This window comes from Pelecanus crispus, chromosome 1, assembly GCF_030463565.1.
Source record: "Pelecanus crispus isolate bPelCri1 chromosome 1, bPelCri1.pri, whole genome shotgun sequence".
Classification (NCBI taxonomy): domain Eukaryota; kingdom Metazoa; phylum Chordata; class Aves; order Pelecaniformes; family Pelecanidae; genus Pelecanus; species Pelecanus crispus.
The window spans coordinates 27,058,541-27,083,465 of NC_134643.1; the positions used below are offsets into that span (position 1 = coordinate 27,058,541).

A 24,925-nucleotide genomic window follows, 5' to 3' on the forward strand; every position below is an offset into this window, starting at 1 on the left:
CTTCCTTCGCCCTGGCGCACTTAACAACTACCTTGAACACGCAGCCACGTTGTACCAGGGCAGAGGCAGCATGGTACTATTTGGTGCAGTTATCTGGCAGCTCAAAGTAACAAGAACTGTCCAGCCCCTTGAGGGCTATTCAGGGAAATGCCTTTGACTTAGGACAGCAAGGTTGGACAGTCCAGTTATGATGCTGTCAAATTAAATGGGTTTTTTTTGTGTACTTCTGCAATAGTGAAGAGCTACTTTCTCATCCTTTTGGAAAAGGTACAGTGCTAAATTAAAAGGTAAATATCTGTCGACAGTAGCCATTCTATCGTTTCAGTATGTTTTCAGCATGAAACATGCTGCCTGGACTTCTGTGACACACTTTTCACTGCATGCTATACTTCTAGTCTCACCTAAAGGGGGTGACTATTTTGCCCACTCTTGGGGCAAGTCCTGAGTATTGTTTTTATTAGGTGTCACTGTGTCTGGCCTTATGATCCAAAATTTTCTGAGGAAGCCTTATTCCTTTTATCTTCCTTGTTCCTATTTTCCCCCATTTCCACTTGTTACACGGTTAATAATGCTTCCTCCCTCCAAGTTCTTGAAAGTCATTGATGCCCAAGGCAGTAGGAGACACTGAAATGGCACCAGAGCTGAAAAGGGCTCTGGAGTGATGCTCCCTGGTGAACAGAGGAGGGAAGCCAGTAATAGAAAGGTTGGTGAAATGGAATGCTGGAAGTGGGTACCAGGCAGCTATTGAAAAGACAGGTACTGTTATGACAGTAGGTTCAAGGGGCTGGGGTTGTTGAGGCTAGAGATCTGGGAGTGATACCAGGATGGGACTGAGGGATGCTGCATTTTGACTGAGAAAAGATGGGCAGCTGCTGAGTTGATATGTTGTCTTGCTGCTGTAGTGCTTTTTTTCCCCTCTGTCTTTCCCAGCTCCTCTTTTCTTCTTGCTTGTTTGCCCGGCTTTTTTTCCTCTGCTGAAGGGAATAGGGAATGGGAGAGTCCCTGAGAGCAAGGAAGAAGGAAATGAGTAAAGAGATTCACAAAGCCCAGCCAAACCTCCGTGTCTTGTCTGAAATGCAGCCCAGCCTCACCGGTGGGGCATGCCTTGATGCTGTGGTTCAACTGCATTCTTGTTGCCACAAACTGAGTATGGAGTGGATGTCCTGTCAGGTAAATTAATCTCTTTTTCTTGCCCAATCTTGCCGTTTTGACTAATTAACCACAGAGACACTTTGCTGTGTGCACAGGGGCTGTGGTATGGGTTTTATATCTGAGCGCACTTCTTCACTCAGAATGGTGTTTGAGGTGTTTGGGGGCATGCTGAGGCAGAGTTATTGTGTGTATCGGCACCAAATTGGTCTGTTTTACAAGGAAAAGGGGTTTTCTTGACCAAAGAAGCGTTTTTGTGGTGTTTACTTTCCTTGGTAGAAAATAAACAGGGGTTAGAGAGCTGACGGATGCTGTGTTTTGAAATAAGGGGCGAACAGGGGGGAAGGGAATATAGTAAGCCCTGAGGAAATTATGGTCTAATGTCTATCTTTACCTATGTCCTGTTCAGTACTTTACCATGACCTTGCAATGACCCTTATTCCTTGGAGCTCATTGACTTGAGGTAATTGAGTCTTGGGCAAATAAATCCTAATAATTGTCTGAAGTGTGCATTTGCTTATTTGCAAAATAATACCCGTTTCCTTATATAAACAAAGATTAACTGTTAAAGTAAAAATTTCAAACAGATCAGTAATATCTCATAGACGAATTGAGGCTGTGAGCAAAGTTCTAACTATTCATAAATAATTTTGTTTCGTTTTTAAAAAAGCAAATGAGTCAATCAAAAGAACTTGGACACATACCATAGAAAATTAAAATGTTCATTGCCATAAAAAAAAAGTTTTTTGATTCAGAAAATTAGTTAGAAAGGTTTTGGAAAAAGTGATATTTATTTATATAAAACTTGGATTTTGCAAAGGTCACAGGCTTTAAGAGACCTTGTACAGATTGACAAAATTTTGTGATCTGGGAAACTGAAATCTAAAATAATAGAGATACTTGATCATTTTGCTGTGGAATGTATTTACTCTGAAGAACTGGATGGCATTCAGTAGCTAATGTTGTAAATTGGTGGTTTCAGCCCATTTCCTTGTTGACTTGTGACTGTGTCTCTCACAAATTTCTGTGTTGTCAAGCAAGTAAACCAAATTTTAAATCAGAATGACAAATGAACTGTTAATCCCTTCAGGGCAGGGCAGAGGGAGCTGGGGAGGGAGGAAGGGGGGGCAGGGGAAAGTTTGCGCTGCCGGAGTGGATAAACAGAGGATTTCAGTTTTCCATGCAGCTTGTCTGACTCCATTTAATGAGTGTTTGCTCCATTTTTAAAAAGTATAGCTGGATTAGTCATTAAAATAACCTTGTTAGTTTTTAAACTGTAAGAAAAGTAAAGGGAACCATAACTTGTAGCTTACTGAGGGAAGAAGGACTTTTGATTGGGTTTTGCACAGAAAGTCTGGTTCCTGTTGGTCATCCAGCATTGTGGTGGTGGTCATCTGATGTTTCTCAGGGTGCAGACAGATGTCTGGATGGCTTGCGTCTCAGTAGAACAAGGCTGACGCTCTCAGGCTGCTAGCCATTGGGAAATGCTGTGCATAACCCTCTTAAAATCTTCTGGCATCTGTTTTACATACCATATACTGTGGTCTTTTAGAGATTCCCGTAAGGTTTCATTCTGCAGCTGCCTTACCCTTGGAATCTCCTTCAGCCCCTGCCCTCCCTCCCTCCCAGAGCTTTCCTTGCTGCTCTTGTCATATGGACCATGTTGCCCAAGAAGGTGGTGTGAGCACCAGACAGCAAGTCTGAGGAGGCTGGACTTGCTGATCAGCTACTCTTCATTTGCTCTGACATGAGGGTTGTGGCTTTTCTTGAGTCTGAGGGGAAAAAAAAAAAATTATGTCTTCTGGGAGAAAAGAGAAACGCTTGGGAGGAGAGTGGTAAAGCTTGAAAAAAGATGTTTATTAAATGAAATACAGAGCACATGAACGATGATTCATTAATAAGTACACTGATCCTTCAAAGAAAGGCATATTTGCTCCAAGAATGGAAGGATTTCTACAGTCTTGTAGACCAGATTCTCCAAAAGCTGCAACACCCTCCATGCTCTCACTTTTCTTCACCGTGTTGCAACTTCTGACTCCAGTCATTAGCCCCTGTTTGCCATTGCCATTTGCTTTCATGTACAGAATGCTCTTTGCTTTCTCACTGTCTGGAAGTGGGCTTAAGAAGTTGTCAATATTTTGAGTATGTTGTGTGATGGGATATATTTGTTCTCTAGGGTTGAATTTAGTAGACTGTGAAGTTTCCTCAGGTTTTCTAGGATAGTAGTAGTTAGCTAGGAAGCTGTCAAAACAGATGAAACAGGGTCCTAATCCCAGTAACAGGAGCATCATGCAACATGCAAACCAAAGGTCTGAGGGAGGAAAAAAAGGGGATTAAGCTACTCTTGTACCTCTCTAGTTCTGATGAAATTTGGGTTGCTGCAGAACCCTGTCTCAGTTTGTGTTTTCCTGAGGTGTCTAGACTCTTGCTTCCAAATCAGACTTCCAAACCACAAACAAAATGATCATACCACGTTTGGTATGAGTGGGATCAAGAGAGCTTGACTGGGGATGTTGTCCAGGTCTTTGATTCTCCTTGTGTGTGGGCTAACAGCCCGCTGATTTTACAGGTTATAGTAGCTGAATGCTGATGAGGCATTCCATAGGTCCAGGGAAATGGTTGAGTTACCATCCCTGAAGGTATTTAGAAGACATGTAGACATGGTGCTTAGGTATATGGTTTAGTGGTGGACTTGGCAGTGTTAGAAGTTAATGGTTGGACTTGATGATCTTAAGGGTCTTTTCCAACCTAAATGATTCTATGATTCTATAGGTCATTGGCAAAAAAATTACAAACCCAGCTGTGGCAGAGCAAAAAACCCCATCTGGTATCACTTCAGGAACATAGTTGGGTATGCACAGCTTTGTAGTATGGCTACCCTTACCTGCCTGGGCTGCTTGGCACCAGAGGGCCATAGTGACTCATTGGTCACAAAGTACCCTAAGTCATCAAATTTCTATGAGGGCTCCTGCTCTTAGCTTTGTTTCTGGCATAATGCTTGCAGTAGAGTTTGGAAGGACATCTTCAGAGGACAGTCATGTGGTTTTTGTACCTCTGCCAGTGGGATTATCGCAGTGGCTGGTAATAGGGCACTGTGTATTCAGTGCAATTGCCAAGGCAATGTGAAGGAAACCACTGCAGGACATGAGAGTTTTAACTCTAGTTTTCCTTTGCTAAATGTAATTAGAGTTTAATATTTCCACTGTCAGAAAAATCTCTGAAAAATTCCGTGTTCTTGGAAATACTTTGGAGAAGGACATTTAAAATAGGGACTGGGGTGGGAGGAGGAGCAAATTTTTTACAAAGTCTCTCCATGTACTGTGTTTTCTGAAGTCCCGGTTTTTCCATCATCCTGTTGCCACGTTAGTAACAGAAATTGAAGGTTACTCTTCACCAGTTCTTTTCACCTGTTGCCTGAAAAGCACAGACAAGTTATATTAAGTGATTAATTGCAGGAATTGTGTGACATATTCAAGACAAACAAAAAAACTCTAGAACTACAGTTAGAATTTTGTATTACATCTCTGCAAGAAACATAAAACGTTGTGCTTCACACTTTATATCCTTCCCTGCAGTTGCCCACGATTGCAACAAAAAAATCCTATACTCTGCAGGATAGAAAGCCACGAGATTTTATGTTGAGAGGCACTTCATGTGTGTGCTGTTGACCGTTACTCTCTGAACTGAATGGGAATTGTTGGAGCAAAGACCTTTTAAATGAATGCAAAATATCTTAGATTCAGTAATAGCAATTTTGTGCTTGCGTTCACTATTTTTATTTGTGTTTGCATCTAAATGGTTGAGATGATCAAGAAAGAAATGTGTTCCTGTAATGTATTATGCAGTAGTGGTCATTCACTTAGTTTGGTAGAGCAAATAGAATAGCAAAAAACCTGTCATAATTTAATTAGGATAAATTAATTTTATAGTTCAGTTGTTAGCCTTAAATAGAGAGATATGAAGACTTTTTGGGCATATGCCAGAGCATATGTGCTCCATATATGGAGCACTGGCATATATGGAGCTTGTATCCTCTTATGGGATGCTGCTGCTGTGTGCAGGAATTTTATTCAGACTAAAAGTTTTGATCCTGTTTAGACAGTCCATACAGATCCTTCTAAAAATAGTTTTAAATTATTTTGATTTTTTTAATGTGTAGGTGAAAACACCATGTACCTTTCTAGTACTTTAGCAGGTTCTGATAGCCTTTATGCAGGTAGCTATTTGAAAATAGCCATCCGAATTAGTACAAAACCTATTACTTCAATGCTATTTCCCATTTTTTGGTTTCTTTTTTTTTTCTGTCCTTGATATTTATTTGATGGTTACCTGCCTTCTGTGGTTGAATTTCATTATCATTGGATTTCCATTCCATATGTTCCACCATCCCACTGTCCTTTTTGTCTTGGATATGAATTTGCTGTGGAAGTGGGCTATGGTTGTCTGACTTTCACATGAGCAAGACCTCTCTGGAGGCAGTTGTAACTTGTAGCAGCTGAATATGATCTCATAGTGTCTCTGCACTGGCTGTGAGTGGGTTTCTGTGCTGTTGATGTATGTAGTTCCTGCATCGGAGGTTTCAGGGCAGGATGAGGATGTTGCCTGTGGTTGCTCTTATACCTGTACCACATGAAGAGTATCCCAGCAGAACAGGGTCTGGTGACTACTTTGGGAATATGCTTAGTATCTTTCCTTGGCCTTCATCCCCCTGTCTTTTCCACATCTCTTTGAAAGTGGTTTTCGTAGTAATGACTTTGCTTCTGTTCCTGCTTCTTTACTGTTTACTCTTTTGCACAAGAAAGGAAGGGGAATGGGATTCTCCTGAACTCCAGAGTTCCTAGTTCCTTCACCTCTGTCTCAGGACTGGTGTGCTGGAAAAATACGGTTGTTTAAGCTTCCGCAGGTCACCAGTGCTGCAGCTCTGTGCTCTCGGGATGGAGCCACGCACACATACCCATCCATTGCTGCAGAAAAAATCCAGGTGCTTCTGCAAGGTTCCAGGTATTAGAGGAGATGCTCCTGTCGGAAAGCTGCTGCTTTACTGACCTGCTGCCTGCCTCCCCTGTGGCCAGTGGCAGTGCGCAAGCTTAATGAGGGAGGTGCAGGAGAACCAGCTCCTGCTAATTGACAACATCCGTTTGATACTGCAGGGATGGCGAACTTCAGGATCTTGGCCACATGCATGTCCATGACTTGGTGAGGAGCAGTAAATGTCTGCTGCATTATTCGTATTGTTTTTTGATTGGCAAATATTTTTACATTGATCTGTTACTCTCAAAAGAGTCTTTTCTGCCAACATTTCAGTCATTCAGCTTCTCTCAAGGAAGCAACATTTTAGCTTTTTCACAGCTTTACTGGAGGAAATCCTTCAGTGAAACTGTCGCTGCCGGGTTTGTAACAGGATGAAGGCATCACTTCGATTTTCTGATGACTTTGCATAGTCTGACTATGGAGGGAATGATAGTGATTACCAATTACCTAGAAAAGAAAAGTGTTAAAAGTCTGTAGGATTTGCCATGTAAAAGGTCTCTAGTACTTGAAGTGATCATGGCTTTACATTCCTGCTTGTATTTTTTTTTTTAATTTTATGATAATCTGTAGATACTTTTGCAAAACAGTTTGTTCTCTTCTGTGCCTTTCCTATCCTACTCTCCCCCTGCCAAAAAAACCACAACCCAACAGAAAGAAAAGAAGAAAAACAGTAGAAAATATCTCAGGGATGGCTGAGAGTGCTCTGAGGGAGGTGTGCTGTAGGAGATAGTATCGGTGACCTGCTGGCGCAATTTTGAGCGTAATGCACAGTGGTGTTCCTCAGTGAGTTAGTCTCCTTTACAAAATGTAGCCACTCAGCCCATAGAAAGAAATATTAAGCCTTGTTTCAAAACCAAGTCTGTGTTTCTGGCAAAAAGCAGAAGTGTGTAAATGCAGGAAGATGCATTTAGCATTCAGACTCCTGTGGGAATTTAACTGAGGACAAAGAATAAGCATTGAAGCCAGTAATAATTTCTGTATTTGGAAGATGGAAATTAGGGGTAATAAATTTAAATAATGGTTAGAGGTTTTTTCCCCACACAACTTACATAAGAATTATTTGTTTTGCAAACCATTACACTTATAGAGAGGTATATAATATTCCCCTTCAGTAGCAGAGTGAAACTGAAGCTCCTGTGTGCAGGTTTGGTGTGCCTGCAGTTGCTCAGTTCCTAGAATGGGCTTTCACATGTGTAAGCTCTTTGTGGGTTTTTTTGCCTTTTGCCATATGGACAGATGTACTTTCTCAGGACAGAAGGCTTGATTCTCCAGTGCCCTGAAGTGTGCAGATGTAGCTAGAGTCAGGAGTGCTCAATTCCTGGCAGACCCAGAAGTGGTTTATGTGAGTGAATCTGGCTTAATAGTTTTCTATCCCAAGCTATATTCAGTAACTGGAGAAAAATCTTGGTTTTGGCTCTTCTGTCTCCAACTGCTACCAGAAGGTTTCTTAACTACATGCTGACAAAAATGAGGAGGTTTCAAACGTTAAGGTTTGTGAATGAATGAAATATTACAAGGAACTGCAAATTAAGAGTTTTCCAGAGAATGCCACATGTACACCCCCAGATGTATCACTTTCACTATGATCAGTGAGTTTTGCATAAGATTTGGGGACAGCAGGCAGGCCCAGGCTTGTTATTCAATTAGAGTATAAAACCACTGACATTTTCTTTGACAGCTGAGAACTCAAATTTGCTTTTTACCTAAACGTTTAGTCAGTATTACCCATAATGTCCCTAAACATTTTTGTATGAATTGAAGAGCTAAAGCACATGGCATTCTTTCCTCCTTTCGAAGTGAATACTTTCCAAAGCAGACTTCCATCTTTTTTTAAAGAACCTTTTGCATAACTTGCAGTCACTACAGTGATAGCGGATACATTGTCTAGAAGCTCATGATTTTATTTTTTAGAGAAAGTATCATTGTTCTTACAAGGTATGACTCCAATTTTTTCCTCTCTTGGACCTTTGGAGGATGAACATATTGGTTATTGAAGGCCTATACTGGAGGTCTGCATGTGCTTATAGTGTTGATTTATAAGGAGACGTGATGTGTTGTTCAGCTATAAAGACCATGAAGATGCAATGCAACGTGGTGGAGACTAGTAAAACAGGATCTCTTTCACCACTGTCTTTATTGAACAGACCTTTGCAGGGAGCGGATATGAGTACAGGTTTCTCTTGAAAATTCACATGGATATTTTTACCTGCACATTTTTAATTAGGCTGTTTGCCTCTACAAACCTAATTCAGGGAGTTAGATTTGATCAGCAAGTAGAAGTTAAGGCAAGACACTGTTCAGTAGCTGCCAAGGTATCCGAATTACTCAGTTCCAGACTGGGTGAACGAAGAAGATGCTGTGTAGATGACCGTTAAATCCTAACACTTGTGGATTTATTTTCTCTGTTTTAAATAATACAGCTTTGCTGACCTTTTAATGGGGGGGGGGGATAAAAAAAAAAAATCACTTACCCTTGGTACATGTTTTGTGTCTTTTATACCTGTCCTAAATAGATTCCAGAATTAAATGAGTAAATTAGAAGCCTTTTGGCATGTATCCTACTAATGGAATTATATATTTATTCTAGTCTATTTTGTACTGTGGTGGTGTTTCTTTGATTTCCAAATAAAATTAAAATCCATGAAGACCATAACTAAGTTTGTGTACTGAGAACAAGGGGGAGCTGAGTCCATTGACATGGAAGAAGAGTTGAGAATGAATGGAACTATACTTCTGCTTTAAATATAAGAGAAATGGATTACTTTTAATAGAGAACACTAGTTAAAGCAGTCTTAATTTCCCTGCAGCCTTATCCTGCAGTTCAGAAAGGGTTTGTTGATGCTATACAGAAGATAGTCCAACTCCTTTTAATTGCAGCAGTTTTTCTTAACTGTCATTACCAAGACCTGTACAGCTTTTTCACTTGTATATGTATTTTCTATTCCTAAATAGTTTGAGGGTTAAATCTGGTAATAGACAAAGCTATTTCAGTCCATCTCAATACATATTTGTACATTTATGCCTGACCTCAAATTTCTAAATCACTTTGATAAGAGCATAGCTTTCAAGAACCTTGTTTGCTTGCATCTTGTCAATTTTCTCTTTTTTTATTCTTTTTTTTTCCTTTCCCCTTTTGACTATTATCATAATTCAGGTATGTTGCTTAAATGGATAGAACTGAAAAAAGAGATTTTTCTTTTTCCACGTATATGAGGGGAAAAAAGGTTGCCCTCTTTGCAACTGTTTTAGCATACTGTGTCATGATAGCCTTGTAATCTTGGGCAACAAGGAAATGAATTTATTTTCTCATTGTAATGCTCATATGCTTCATGTTAAGTTAGTAAGAAATGTCACAGGACTTAAACTTTTAGAAAGTTTGCTGCATGAATCTTTCAAATTTTGGTTACAAAAATGTATTTCAGATTCTCTGTCTTCAGTCACGTGGAATGTTAATAATGTTTTGAGATGTCCTTTAATTATTGTTAAGTCTTTTCTTGACAGTTAACCTGAATATCAAAAATAACTAAGACAATTCTGTTTTCTGCAGTACTTTGGAAGCTTGCTTGTAATATTCTGTGTTGAACTGGCCTGTGGTGTTTGGACCTATGAGCAGGAAATAACGGTGAGTCAGAAAAGGAGGCTGCATTTTTTCAGCAGAGGAAAACAAAGATTTCCATTAGCTAGCTGTTTTCTAATTGCTGTAGTGTTTATCTTTGTTCATTATTCCGATAGTCTAATTTCATGTGACTGCCTTTTTTTAAAACAGAGAATTCTTCTGGGAAAGCTTGTGTGTCTGGAAGGTCCTCTCTGGGTTTTTCCCCACCCCCTCTATATTTGAGAGCCAAATCCTGCAGCCCCTGATTTAAGGACTTTATTTTTTGTTAATTCCCGCTTAGGCAGGTTCTTATCAAGTCAGTGGAAGTTTTGAGGATAAAGTATGAACTTCAGGCTTACGATAAGTATTTTGAGAGAGGAGATGTGAAAATTTGAAGGGATTTTGCCCCAAAAGTTCTTCATGTTTTAAAGAGCTATAGCTGAGTGTACTACGTTGTAAACAGACAGTGTGTTCTTTCAGTAGAGGACTTGCTGTCTCCCGAAATCTTCACACTGCCTCCACAAGCTATAAATGCCAGTTTTAAGCAAAACATGTCTTGGCTATAAAACACTCTTCTGTAAACTTGTGAAGAGGTTTTATCTCTGTCTAGTTTTTATAGCTGTACCAACCTTTAATTTTCAAACTGAAGACTTGTAACCATCATGCAAGAAAATGGGTAAGTGTTGAGCAGAAATTAAACTGCAGTGTTATGCTGCTGGCTGCTACATCCTTATGTCTTGTACTCAGTCGGGTACATTTTTATACATAGAGGGACAAATATTTTCTCGAGCTGCCAAGATATGCCCAATATACTGGTCTTTCCAACAGTGAGTAGCAGTTACATTTCAGTAAGATGGGAGGGAGCCTTCTTGATATTTACATGGTACCGGGACCAAAGGAATTTCTGGCAGATTTGAAGTCTGAAGTTACGTGGCAGCACTTTGCATCAACATTCATTCCCTTGCAGTACAGATTCCAGAGGGGTGTTCTAATATAACAGCGATTGAGGCGATCCCTTTACTTTAAATGTCAGCTTACGTTGATGCATTTTAAAATAGGGAATGCGGACAAGAGGCATACTTGATCCTATGGGCACAGCTGCCCTCTGTGGGGGTTTTGCCAAGGATGACAGTTATAACTAACATCCATCTTTCCACAGAAATCTTGTCAGTGGAAGCTGCCTGAAATAACATAGCTTTCAGTGCACTGGTACATGCCTTCTCCAGCCTTCACAGTTTGTTGAGAGAACCTGAAGTTATGGTGTGTTTTAGTGTGACCCTCAAGCTTTCAGTTACCTGCTATGCTACTGAAACCCAAACCTGGGACAGTTTGATAAAAGCTGGCCTAGCCCTACCATATGTTAAGGCACTGGTGATGCTGCTTGCTTCCAGAAAAAAGCACAGCTGTCCCCTCACCCCTTTGCCAAAAGAAGCAGCACTGAATTCCATGTCTGTGCCTTCTGCAGTGGGTCACAGCAAACCCAGATACTCCACACTCCTCTGGTTCTTGCTGTTTCTCCCAGGAGTTTGAGTTCATGAGCATGAGCGTGCAAATATAACAGAAAAAAATCTTCCCAGGACCTGCTTTTCCTGTTTTTGTCTCTTTTCTTTTCTTTTCTCCCTTTATTTTTTTTTAATTTCTCATCCCCTGAAATACTGGGGTTTCTTTACGTCTCTTTCCATCTGATTTCCTCTTCCTATTTCCTTTGACCTAACACTACTGCTCTTTGTGTGATGAGGTGGGCCTGACTCGGGTTTCTTGCTGCTGAGACCCATAGGGAATGTGGCAGTCTGGAAGAGCATAGTTGTTTTTCAGTGGTTCTTTCATAACTGTGCAGGTCACTTCCCTAGAGCATGCTTTCTCCTGCTCTACTTGATAAAGATAAGAAGACTCCCTCTTACACCCATGGGGGTGACTTGATGTCATGTTGGTTTCAGCATAGCATGAAATCACACAAGCCCCTGGTGGGTTTCAGAGCATCAGTTGGCATTAGTGTAGGTGGGTGGGTGATGTTGTCAGAAATGTCACTGAGGCATAACCGCCTCTGCTGATCCAATATGGGCTCTCCTTGGCGTGTGGACAAGTAGCTGTAAGGGTCCTTGTATAAACAATTTTCCTTCCAGCTCATGATAGCTCTCAGCATGAAGTGTGCCTCATGACTAATTTATTCCACCCACAAGACTGAAAAGCCAGTGTGGGTTCTCTGCTTACTTGGGCATTGGTCAAGCCTTGAGACTCATTAGAAAAATAATAATGAATAAGTAGATCTCAACAGCAAACCAAGCTTTACAGAACTTATACTAAAATCAACCCAGCATCTCCAGTTTTTGCTTGTCAACACGCTACACAAGTGTTGGTGTATAGTCAAACAAATACATCTCAGGACCATGTGTTATTGTGCACTGCTGTGTGCACGAGCTGATGGGAAGCTATTTAGTACATATATCGATGTCCTTAGTTTGACGTTGGCATTTTCAGAGAAGTCAAACACATGGATTCCAATATCCCTCCTTAGCCCCAGAATTCAAATTGCCTTCCTACAGTGGGGTTTAGTTTGTTTTGACTTGCTTTTAATTTCCTTCTCTCACTTCTTGATATTTTTTTTCCTCCTTTCCATTGTTTTCATAAAGAAGTTAGACGCCTTGTGCTATGTGCATAACCTTGGACTGTATTCAACTCAAATAAGATAATAAAAAAAATAGTCTAGCAAATATGAGCTTAATTGCAGCGATAGCAAGTATTATCCAAAGAAAGCAGAGTGCTAACTTCCAATGCAGTGGAAAGAGAAATGCATTGAGTACAAAACCAAATTATTTTATTGTAGTAACCACTATAAATGTTTGTGGTAGAAATATTCTGTGATACTGTTTTTAAGTATTTTTAGTACTCTACTGATAACATATTTTTCATGTGGACAGTTGTGAGTTCAATGCTTTATAGCTTAAGAAATAAAAATTTTGCTAAGTGAAAGGTGTGTTAAATTTCTGCAGTATTATTAATATATTCATGATATATGAAGCTTTACCAGGGTGTCAAAAATGTACTATAACTTAGCAGTGGTAATGAAATATTATCAAATGGTCTTATTTGGATTATGGGGTCAGGCAGGCAGTGATTGTTCCTATATTTTTGTAGAGCATCTAGCACAAGAAACACCAGGCTCCTTGGGGAAGTATTGTGATATTCTTTTTTTTCTTAGGTTACATTTGTTGCTATTTGCAGAATGCCCTTACTGTTCGCTCGAAATTGAACGGGATAGCTAAGTCATAGCCGCTAGAGGAGCTCGGCTTCCCTGCTGTCCAAATGAAAACTGATACTACAATTGTGATTTCTTTCACCATGACCATAAGGCTAATGGGAACAAGGCAAATCTCAGCATGAATGATATGTGTGCCTAGGAGGGCAAGTGCAAAGTCTTCAGCTCCTTGTTTTAGTTTGGCACACTGAAATTTGTGCTGCTGCGCAGAAGTTAGTATCTTGTCTTGACTCTTAACTGCCTTGTATGCCAGGTGCCATAGCATTTGCTTCTGTTGTTTCTAACTACTGTCTGAGGGCTGTAGTCTGACAATGGAGAGCACCAGCTCCTCAATGCTGAGTAGTCAGATTTGAAAGAAAAATACTTCAAGAATCATTCTTTCAGAAGAAAGATTTACAAGGCCGTGGGTGTGCGTGGGAAAAAAAAAAACTCACAGGGCCTCATTGTCTAAACTTCCTTGTTACTGTTCTTGAGCAAGATACTGAAATTGAGTACATTCAGGATACCTGCATGGTGGACTCCAGGCAAAGCCAGAAAGCCACATGAAAGACTCTCAGGGTAGAATTCATCTCAATTAATTTTACATATTTAGAAGTTAGATGTTTAAATCTAAGTTCATCACCTTAAACAGTGAAGTATATTTGCAACTTCAAGGAATTGATTCATCTGCTCTGTTTAAAATATCTTGAGATGAATTGCTCCATATGACTGCCTGTTTCTTTCTATTGACTAAGAAGACACCAAGGAGATAACTAAATTAGGACAGACATCCTTGCTGACTTGGATGGGGCTCAATTGAAGTTTTATGCCAGATAAAAGTCTGGTAATGATATAATCAAATTGTACCCAACTGTCTCTGAATCTCTCCAAAATGCAGCTCCTTTTCCAGTGTACGTTAATTTGTAAGCAAAGGATACAAATAATTTTTTCCTGATATTTTAATAAAGGTTCATGAAGTTTTGGTATCGTAAAAATAGAAGCACTTGTTTTCGTGTTTTATTTGAATACAAAGTTATTTTGGTCATCGCACTGGAAAGATATCACAATAGATGTAAGTTTTGGGTTTGGAGCCACAAGCCAACTGATCTGCTGTGTGTATCACTTTTCTTTCCTTGCTTCAGGTTCCAGTGCAGTGGTCTGATATGATCACTCTGAAAGCCAGGATGACCAATTATGGCCTACCTAGGTACCAGTGGCTGACCCATGCTTGGAATTTCTTCCAGAGGGAGGTAAGATGACAGTTAATCACGAGCTGAAGTAATACATGCTCAGTAAATGTGATATATCTGCTAAAGTAAAATGTTTGGTTTTAAGTGAATAGGTAAATAAATGTAAGTTTCATGTGAAACCCTGTGTAGCGGTGGTACATTTTAACATCACTTGATATCCAACTCTTGAGCTTTTGTAGGCCCTAAAGACACTAAAGCCCCCAAAAAAGAATGTTAGTAAGTTCAGTTAAATTGCTAACACTGTCTTCTCCTTTGCCAGTAAGGTTAGGACACCAATGCCTTTTAGGATTATTATAACATTTAAGAATATGATGTATATAAAATTAAAAATCTGCAGGTAAAGTAAGATAAACACTTCTATATGCTGTTTTAATATTAAACTGTGCTCCCCTTCCTGTAGGCTGTTAGTTTCCTTTCACGGAGCTGTCATAGTTAAGATATGTGTTTAGCTCGAAATGAGTGGGAAAGGAAGTTTCTAAAAAGATGCCAACACTGTCTCTTTGACTGAGGTTAGAGAAAGTGATCAGAGTTTTTATTTCCTTTGACTGAGGGGGGCGGGAGACAAACCAAAAAGCTGCCTTCTGTATTCACAGGTTTGCCCTCAGGCCTACTAAAATTCAGAACTGTTGTTAAAGAATGAAGTATTATGTTACACAAACATGAAATTGCCCAAGGTAAAACCCATTAACTCCAAATATAACTCACGTGCAGGAAGAGGACTCTTTAAATGCCTGTCATTGTGCTGCCCTTGTTGAAATGTTGAAATCTCTCATTGTTGCACAGATTTCCTGTTTATTTAAACATTTCCTGGCAGCAATTGGTTAGTCTGTATTTATACTAAAACCTGAAAGAAAAGAGTGAGGACTACATGAGGTTAAACACCCCCCACCCTCCCCAGTCCCCTGCTCTGACCATGCAAATGCTCTGTGAAACAGAGTAATCCTTCATATGCAGGTAGATGTTTGTTCTGTACCTGAAATAACATAATCAAATGGTCTTGATTTCCCTGAGTGGAGCTGATACTGTACCTTGGTTTAAATGTATAGGTTGAATAAGTTAAAAGCTGCCTCTTATACTTCTGGTTGTTGTAGTGTCATCATAATGGCTGGTTTTAAATTGAATATTAGTAATAAAACTTCAAGTATGCCTTAACTCTTCCAGGGGAGGAGAGAGTTCCCTTTAGAAGTTAGATTTCTTGTATTCCATCTCTGACTAGAGGAATGATTTCAGGAAAGTTTGAAGTGAACTGAGAAGGCTCTTTCATGATTTTTAGTTAGTTGGTGGGCTCTCACTTTTGTTCCATCTACTCATAACTCAGATGATGGATGTGTGAGCCTGGTATGTGGTTCATGCCTGAATAAGCACTGTGCTCAGGGCCCTTCTTCAGTCAGCATTACAACTTTTTTGCTAAAGAAAAGATTTGTAATTACAGTTTTGTTCCCAAAGATTCAGCCTTGATCAGCTTTGTGTTCTTTCTTCTCTATCTTTTAACATCTGAGAGAGATGGGAAATGTCTTCTCCCCCAAACCCTCTTGCTGGTCTAATATCAGAGTTGTGACTATGCTAAGGAAGATGGGAAGGGTCAACTGAAGTCAGGAAGGAAGAACTGGGCAGGGGAAAGAAAAGATTTGAGAGTGAGAAAAGGGTGTTTAATGAGGTTGTCTTTGCAGTTACAATGAGGAGCCAAAGCTTGAGCTTTCCTTAGACAGACCTGTGTTGGGTGGATTTTGACTGACTAATGAACTGATAAAAAGAGATTAAAGCTGTGGTGAAAAAGGAAGAAGTGAGATTTTTAAGAGGACTGGTGAAGTCAAGGCACAGTGTGTGCCAACATGGTGTCTGGGCACTGATTGTGACTGAGAAGTGGTGTGGTATACAGGACTCTGGCTCCGAAGTGGTTAAGGGGGGCCAAATGTTCCCAAGCCCATGGGTCAAAGGAACCAGGTGATGAATTACGAACACTCAAGCTGGTACTGGAGGACATCCAGACACAAAAAAGTAGCATCTTGTTCTGCAGCAAGGTTTTTTTCAGTCATATCAAGTCCCCATCCGATGCCAGAGGAAATCTAATGTAGCTGCTTCAGCCCTTTTTTATGTGAAAGCAGCTAGGAATGAGGTAGGCTGGTCGTTTGGCTTTAAATCTCTCTTCGTGCTTTGCAGAGGAGAAGACAGGTGGTTAGTCCTGGTGGTTTTTATAGCCAATTATGGCTCATCTGCTTTGCAGCCAGACTTCCTGCTTTTATGGTTGATTCTGTTGCAGTGCTTATTTCAGAGTGGTACTGCTTCCTTCCATTTTCCTTTTTCCTTTCAGCATTTGTGATTTCTACACCTTTTTGCTCACTTTTTTAATATTTTCTCTTTTTTCTGTATTCAGATAAATCTATGCTTTTTTCTCATCTGGTGTTCAGCAGGTGTGTCCATAGTTGTAGCCTTGCAGGAATAGTCCTCACTAGTAAGACCTTAATTATCTTTTCCTGCTACTTCCTTCAGCCACAGGTATACTTGTTCATTAGTCACCCTTTTGACATGAAATTATCATGTGTTAGTTGCTTGTAGTAAGGATAGCAGAATTACAGGGTAGGACAACTTCTGTGAAGCATCCTTTGAGGTAGCAGTTGGGATTTAAAGGACAGAGCAGTATCACTGGCTGTTTCTGAGGTGTTCATTGGTCACTATATTGTATTTTTCACATTTTTTTAATGTCAAAGTACAGCAAAAGAAGATACATGGAAGCTCTTGTACATGTTTTTAGTCCTACATAAATATATTGAAAGTTGTTAGTAAGAATTTATATAGCTTTTTTGATGACCTACTTTTATGAAGAAATAACATCATTATTGCTGATCTTGGCTAATCCTTCCTTTGCAGTTTAAATGTTGTGGGGTGGTGTACTTCACAGACTGGCTGGAAATGACAGAGATGGACTGGCCGCCTGACTCCTGTTGTGTCAGAGAGTTCCCAGGATGCTCTAAGCAGGCACATCATGAGGATCTCAGTGACCTTTATCAAGAGGTAAGAAGAAAAATGTGGATATTTCGGACATCTTTGTACCTTCTTCCTGATCAAGTCATTTTCCAAACTCATCACTTGCAGTACAGCAGAAAGTTTTGTAGAGTAATTTTGTTTATGGCAAGTGTTTATTGTGTTTATTTACGTTTATTATTTATTAGTGCTGAAGAGGTGGAAGGAAGGAAGAAAGAACAAACCCACCCACCCTTACCTGGAAGTGAGATAAGTTAGTAGCAATGCAGTTAACATCTGAGATACGCTTAAATATTGAGGTACTTGTTTTGTATTGGTTAGGTTGGAGTTGAAATTTGCTCCAATCAAAAAAAAAAAAAAAAAAATTTTGGTGTAATGTCCACTCTCCAGCTTGCCACACTAAGAGAAATTCGACTTACCCTATGGTAATGAGGTCTCTAGTGGTATGTACAGTGAAGGATACTTCTAGGAAGTCCTTTGGAAGATGAGAGCTCTCTTACTAACAGGGCTCATGCAAGAAGGCAGGTAATTCAGTTGCTCCACTGTGAGCATGCATATAAAGTTTGTGTGAAAATGCTCTTTCTCTCTAACTCTACTACATTACAGAATGATTATTATTTTAAAAGAATAAAAAAAAGCCTTAAGACCAGGAGAGGACCTATTTGAACTCGAAGTGGGTAAGGGAGGCGATCATGGTAGCAAGTCATTACCGTTCTTAGGGTGAAAGTTATAAAAACAAGCAAACATGTTATCTACTAAAATTCTTCACTGTTCTCACAAAAATGTTGTAAAAAGTCACCTTTGTTTGGAGACTGCTTTGCTACCTACCTTTTTTTTTAATGCTGACAGACCTCTGGAGACCTTTAATTGTGCATTCAGTAATATGAGAATGACCAACAGTCCAGGTAGTCCAGTAGCGAGAAAAAGCATGTCTCAGTCAAGCAGTTACGAGTATCTGAGAAGAGGTGCATTCTTCGTTTGCTTTAAGAGTAATACAGGGTGCATAGGAAGGAGGATGGGCCTGAGAAGCATGCTTTCCGATGCTGCAGCATGAACATTTCTCTAATGGGCAGTGCAACTCTGCATTATGGAAGAGCACCCAAAGAACCATTTTATCTTGTCCCAGTCTCCTCCTGCTGTTCAAGACTCTTTCTTACAAGAATCTATTATGTGGCTCTTGTTCAGGAGCCATGGAGAGATAACTCTGATGGCAGGGGAGATTAACTATATAAAGAAGCCAAGATGAATATTAGCTATTGCCAGGAAACAATCAAGTTTTTGGGAAATGGCATCACTGATTTGTGTGGCATTGATTCTACGAGCAGAAATTACATACTGTATTCTGGACTTTGACATCTATCCTAGGCCTCATGTGCTTCCACTAGGAAGAGAGAAGGTAGAGCTGCCAAAAGGCAGGTGCCTCAGAGGGCTGGTCTGTGCTAGGGAGCCTTAAAGATCGTGGCAGAGGCTGTTTTCTTTCCATCAGCTACTTGTAGAGCCTCTCCTGCCTTATGGCAAGGCTTGCAGCACTGGTTACACTTTAGCAGTGTCAGTCTCTGAATGGGAAAGCCATTCAGGCTTCTTCTGGGGCCTACCAATCCCTTACACATTCTTGAAGAAGAATGAACTGTGGCTCACTGCAGTAATGGTTGTGTTTTCTTAGACTGTTGCCAGTATTGATACCATACAGCCCAACTCTGCCAAACAGAGTCCTCAAAGAGTGTAGGTGTATGGAAGATGCAGAATGTTCGTTTGCTCTGAGCGTCCTTCCTGCTTATGTGAAAAGGCAAGCGTATGTAAGCAGTGTCACTCCATAAAAAACTGATTTTTGAGCTCAGGAAGCTCAAAAATTTCTGAGGAGTGCTAGTCACTGGAGTGTCTTGCTAAAACTACAAGGCTTTCTCATCTCATCTCATCTCTTCTGCTAACGTTTCATTCCCACAGCCATATTCCAGGAAAGTGGTTCCCTGTGCACTTTGTATGTTCAGGTTCTTTTGGTTCTACTACAGAAAATTAGTAGCCAAAGATAATGATGATGTAGAACACAAGGGCTCCGAGACCCACCTGGTAAAAAGAAGGGCTACCTGGCTTTTTTTCTAAAAGAAACCTGAAGGGCATTTCTGGTTCTTCCCCTACCATATCCCAGAGCATTTTGGATAGATTCAACTCTTAGCAAAAATTTATTTTTGGTTGTCTACTGCAGAATTAGTTCCAAAAAGGGACAGGCTGTTTTCTATTTTACCAGCCACAAAAATACTCTTGTTGTTCTTTGAGATATGTACAGTGTTCAGTTGGCAAAAGTTTTTTTTCCATGGTGCTTGCATGTGGGTTGTCTCACAGGCTCGTACAGTATGCTTGCTAATATGTTTATCTATATCATGCAAAAACAACTTAGGCTTGCAAGGCTAATCTGTCTGACTTCTGCTTTGGAGAATCGAAGGAGAAAAGCCTTTTTAGAAAGTGATTCACAAACTTGCATAGTCTGGTGGTTTGAGAGGGAGCCTGATGAGATTAGCCTCGGTAGCCTAAAATTGGCTTATGTAAATGCTTTGCAAGTCCATTCTGGTACTTCAGAAAAATTCTTTGTAGTACTTCAGAAAACTGAAGTTTGGTTTGGCTGGGATTGATAAAATTGTTTTGTTGTAGCTGTGCTGTAATTTTCTGCTGGGATCCCAGAGCTTTCAGTAATCTTAAGTTGGAATCCTTCACAATACAGTTTTTGTAGGAGAAAAGGGTGGCTTACTTATAGTTCTGCTTGAGAGTATTCTTGGCAAGCATCGCGTTTCCCCTGCTGGATATTGAAAACTATTTTTCAGATGTGTTAGTTGTCTTGGACTGCTTTTATTCTGACAAGCTTCACCTTTGGTGCAGTTCATGGAAAAGACTAACCTTAGAAAGAGCATGGTTGTGAGGGAGGTGCATCAGATGATGATGTGGCCTCGGAGGTTCATTGTGGTCTGAGGATGAGGGGAGCTCTGCCCGTTTTGTGATTTGGAACTGTAGCCGAGATGAAATGATTGGTAGGAGTTGATATCTTCAGAAAAATCAAAATTGCACATTCAGTATTCTTTTGTTTTCTAGCATAATTTTGAGTATACTCTAATTTTGAGTATACAACAGATCTGTTGAATATGCTGATGGTTTATCTGTTCTGCTCTGAGAATTGCCTCATTGAAGGTCTGGTCCTTATTCTATGATGTTGCAGTAAATCACAGAATCACAGAATGCTTTGGGTTGGAAGGGACCTTGAGAGATCATCGAGCCCAACCCCCTTGCAGTGAGCAGGGATTGAACCTGTGAACTTGGCGTTATTAGCACCATGTTCTAACCAACTGAGCTAACCCGGCTGGTCAAATCAGAAATATATGCTTTGTTTCCATTTTAAGACTGAAAATATAAAATGGCCTTTGTAATAAATATGAATCAGGCCTTTAATCCATAGCTTTGTAGGAGTTTGAAGCTAATTCTTCTGAATGATTGCTGCAAAGTTTTATACTATTTTTGAGTTGTCAACAAGAGCTCCCTGTTCAGTGACAAACTTTTACCTTTGCTGAGGAAAGTATATTTATGTACTCTTTAATTGCAGGCTACCAACTATGAATGTGTCGCATAAGCAGAAATACATAAATGTGGCTGGATATTTCTCAATTTTGAAACTGATTTTGAATGTGTATTAGAGCAGAACTGTAAGAACATCATTAAATGGAGGGGGGCAGTCTATCTAGGTTGGGCATAATTTATCTGAGTTATGTGTCTGTACTGCAGGAAATGCAGGCATTAATGTTATTGCTCTCTGTTAATGGGTGTTTCCTCTAGGCAACAAATGAACTGAATTTGAATACTGCTGTGGTTGAGCATTTTTAAATTGTGACCAGCATGCACCTTCATCCCTTAAAGTTATCAAAAGTGTTAAAATGCAGCCAGTTTCTTTGTAATTAAAAACAAATTTGGAAAGTAGTATAGTTACAATACTGTATTCTAATTGAAGAAAAAGACACCAACATGACAATTTTTGTTCCTCATCAAGTTCAATTACATTGCTTTTGCTACAGTGTGGAGTTGGTGGGTTTTTTCTTTCCTGATTTTAAAGTTTCCACATTTATTCCTTGTTCTGTCTAAACTATGTTAATGTTAAAAAAATGACACACTGAAATGATGAATGGAGCAAAGATGTTGAGGTCCTTTAGCTTATTCTGGTACAATTGTTATATAGTACATTAATTTTATTTAGATCTTAAATGAGAATCTGTTGACTGCAGTGTGAATTTTGTGTGTGAGGCAGGCAAGAATCAGGCCTTTCATCAAATACGTTCAGGACTGTAGCATTTGAAATTGTTGGCTTTGGGAAATTTCAGCGTGATTGAAAACTGTTCTTTATCATGTCCTGTCTTCAGATTCTGTCACTTTGATCAATTGCTTTCTTTTCATAGAAAAGCTATAAGAAATATGTAGTAAGGATATAAATGCAAAAATGACATTTTGAAGGCAATGCCTGTTTTGATGGGTTCCTGATGTCGTCTTATGGGACCAATGTCTTTTGGTACCCGTGGTGTTATCCCATCCAGATTATTACTCTGAATTTTCCCTTGGTGGCTGTGTTCCTTTGATTTCTATGCTGTGAAGCCCTGTAGAGTTTAGAATAGAGAATAAGCATGGCCTAGAGTAGTTCAGGGCCTTCTCTTCAAAGTTTTATCCTTTCTCAGACTGGGCATCACCTTTTCTGAGTAGCAGGCACCAAGCTTGTGTTTACACAGTTGTCCAGTAGTTCCCAGTGCTGGTGTCTCTGTGTATCGTTGCTGCCTTACGAGGGCTTCGGAGCTTTCCTGAAGCCTTGTACAGTAATTATTTGTCCATTTAAGTGAACTCCTGGAGCATGCGCTGATGTATTGGAAAGAGCTGAGGAGTCAGAGCAACTACTCTTTCTAAATTGCCATTCCTAGGAAACACCAACTTGTGATATTTTAACATACTTTTTGTTCATCAGACTTTTTCTGTGTAAATAATAATAGCAATTATTATTCTTCTTTAAATCATTGCTTTGTATTTGCACCTGCTTAACAGTAGAGAGAGGTGGTGCATGTGACCATCATGCTAATACAGCAGGTGGATTGTAAGCTCCTTGGAGCAGGATCTAGCTGCCTGCCTGGGTTTTTGCAGACCCTGATGCAGGGTGCATTGTTACAGCCAGTCTCACAGTGGTTAATGAGACAAAACAAGGCAGTAATACAGTGAGGTGACTTTGAAACTCAAATATCTGCACAGTCTGCATTGACGTAACAGTCAGTGGGATATGTGTCGGTACTTGTCTTGCTTCAGTAGGTAACCCGAGTCAGCCTGGGGACCTGCTGTGTCCAAGGGTGGTCCCTGCTGCAGCCAGAGGTGGTGTACAGGAGGAGGAGAAGTCTGGAAACCACTATGTCAAACCAGTTCATTTTTTAACTGGTAAATTTCCCTGTCATTTTTCACAATATTGCCTTCAATGTTGCCTCCAAGTAACAATTACTTGGGAGTTGATTTTTTTTTTAATTTTTTTAAAATTTTTTTCTTTTTTGTCCTCAGAGCAAATAACCAATGGTCTTTTCAAAGACTTTGGGATATTACTGTGCTTTAAGCAGCAACAGCCCGGCACAAGATAGGAGATAAAACTGGCTCTTGGTATAATGCCATCAAAATAATTGACAGAGAAGTTTCTACATTTGGATCAGAAATTAAGCCAGATGATTTTAAAATATAGTCTACAGATAGGGGAGATAGGTGGGGTGTAACTAACATAAATGGATATGCTGTTTGCAATGAGGAGATGCTTCTAGTTCAGGAATAAAAAGCAGGAGTAATGCCACATGTATGTGGTATTATTACTACCAAGTACTAAGTGAAATCTGTTTGTACCCACTGCATTCTGGAAATTTGGCAGAAGTCCTCTGTTGAAGGTTATTCTGTTTGATGCTCCTTACGCAGACAGTGTCTGGAATGTAATGATTTTTCTACTCCCTAGGGACTTTCTGTGGCACTAATAAACTGGCATATAATGAGTCCAGATAAAACACTAAAAAAGAAAAGGTGGGAAGAAACACTGATGAGGTTATGCAGGTCTGTAGATCTTTCCGAGAATATTATTTTAACTTCAGATTGTGGTGTTATTTGTAGAAAAAGTCTAGAGTTTAAAATAATTGACAGGCTTGAAGAACTGCAATTTAAGGAGAGAAACAAGAGGATTAAGAGGATTTAATGGCTTTTAAACCTTCACAAAACCAGTTGAATTTCTTTAAAAATCAGTGGTAGTTGGTAGGAACTCAGATCAACTTTGATTTCTGAATTGAAGAGTAGCACAGATCTCTTGGAGCTTGTTACATAGAGTAAACTCTCAGTGTATAAGAAAACTTAAAGATGGCATTATGGAAGCAATTAAAAAGTAGGCAAGATAATTTTCAAAGTGTTGTTTGAAGCAGATGAGAGAGAGATTTTGGGGAGCCAAAAGAACCAGCACTAGATTAGCATGAGCTAAACCTTGGGAACTGCAAGCCAAATAATATTGACTAACTTTTTTAATCTATTTTTGTTTCATAGGGGTGCGGTAAAAAAATGTACACTTTTTTGAGGGGGACGAAGCAATTGCAAGTGCTGAGATTTCTAGGAATCTCCATTGGAGTAACGCAGATCCTGGCTATGATCCTCACTATTACTTTGCTGTGGGCTCTGTACTATGACAGAAGGGATCCCGGGGCAGATCAGATCATGGCCCTGAAGAGCGATACCTCGCAGCAGCTGTCATGTCATTCCGTGGAGCTACTGAAACCAAGCATGACAAGGATCTTTGAACACACATCCATGGCAAACAGCTTTAATACAGACTTTGAAATGGAAGAGCTATAGGTGATGCAATGAATTTGAGAAGTCACAAAGGGTTTTAACGGGGTTTTGTTGTTGTTTTTATTCTGTTCCATCAAGTATGCCAAATATACCAGTCTTCCTATGCTTCAGAAAACAGCTAATGAATGGAAGTGGAGGCCTGTATAGAAAGAAGGATAAGCCTGCCAGCCTCATAGAAGAGCCATGTAACAGTTGATTTTGTTTGTTTTTTTGAAAGGCACTCATTCACTGGGCACAGTAATACTTAACTTATTGTCATTGTCACAAGCTGTGTGATGTGTAAAATACTGATTCATTCACAGGCAGGCAGACAGAACCTCTAAGGAAGCATCACAGGAAAGGAAGAGAAATACTTGTCTTCTAAAGAAATGACTGTGCTTTGGACAAACAAAATGCGACTTCAGTTGAAATTGACTTTTACACTTTTAATAAGCCATTTGGAAAATGTCTTAATCAGGGATCTGTGTATATATAATTGTGTGGTTTTGTGTGTGCTGGAAAGCAGAACTACAATTCAAGTCAGTACTTGGATTTAAAAATTTGCAAGATTTGTAAAAAGGGCAAGATTTTCTTTTTTCTAACAAAACCTTTATCTTAGCTGTTGTTAAAGATGTTCTAAAACTTCTATTTTTATCTAACATAACTGTTTAATTTTTAATTATAAATATCTTAAACAGGGATTAAAAACAAAGCTATGACTCTGGACAATAGACTAATTTTCTGAGTAATTCTAGAGAATTCTTCTATGAAACAGTTTGTTCTATGGACTATTTTTTAGTAAAAAGAAAAGAAAGAAAGCCTTAAACATTCTTT

The 24,925-nt window shown here is 39.6% G+C and overlaps 1 protein-coding gene across 1 annotated transcript in view; it reads left to right on the forward strand.

The window, feature by feature from the left end:
* The window catches only part of TSPAN12 (tetraspanin 12), a 44,392-nt gene extending 20,257 nt beyond the window's left edge, over window positions 1-24,135 (forward strand). The window contains exons 4-7 of the mRNA XM_075724852.1: window positions 9,728-9,802; window positions 14,153-14,260; window positions 17,129-17,272; window positions 23,810-24,135. Of these exons, the coding sequence (XP_075580967.1) occupies window positions 9,728-9,802; window positions 14,153-14,260; window positions 17,129-17,272; window positions 23,810-24,115 (633 nt within the window). The 3' untranslated portion in view covers window positions 24,116-24,135. The remainder of the gene's footprint in view (window positions 1-9,727; window positions 9,803-14,152; window positions 14,261-17,128; window positions 17,273-23,809) is intronic.
* Window positions 24,136-24,925: the final 790 nt, after the last annotated feature.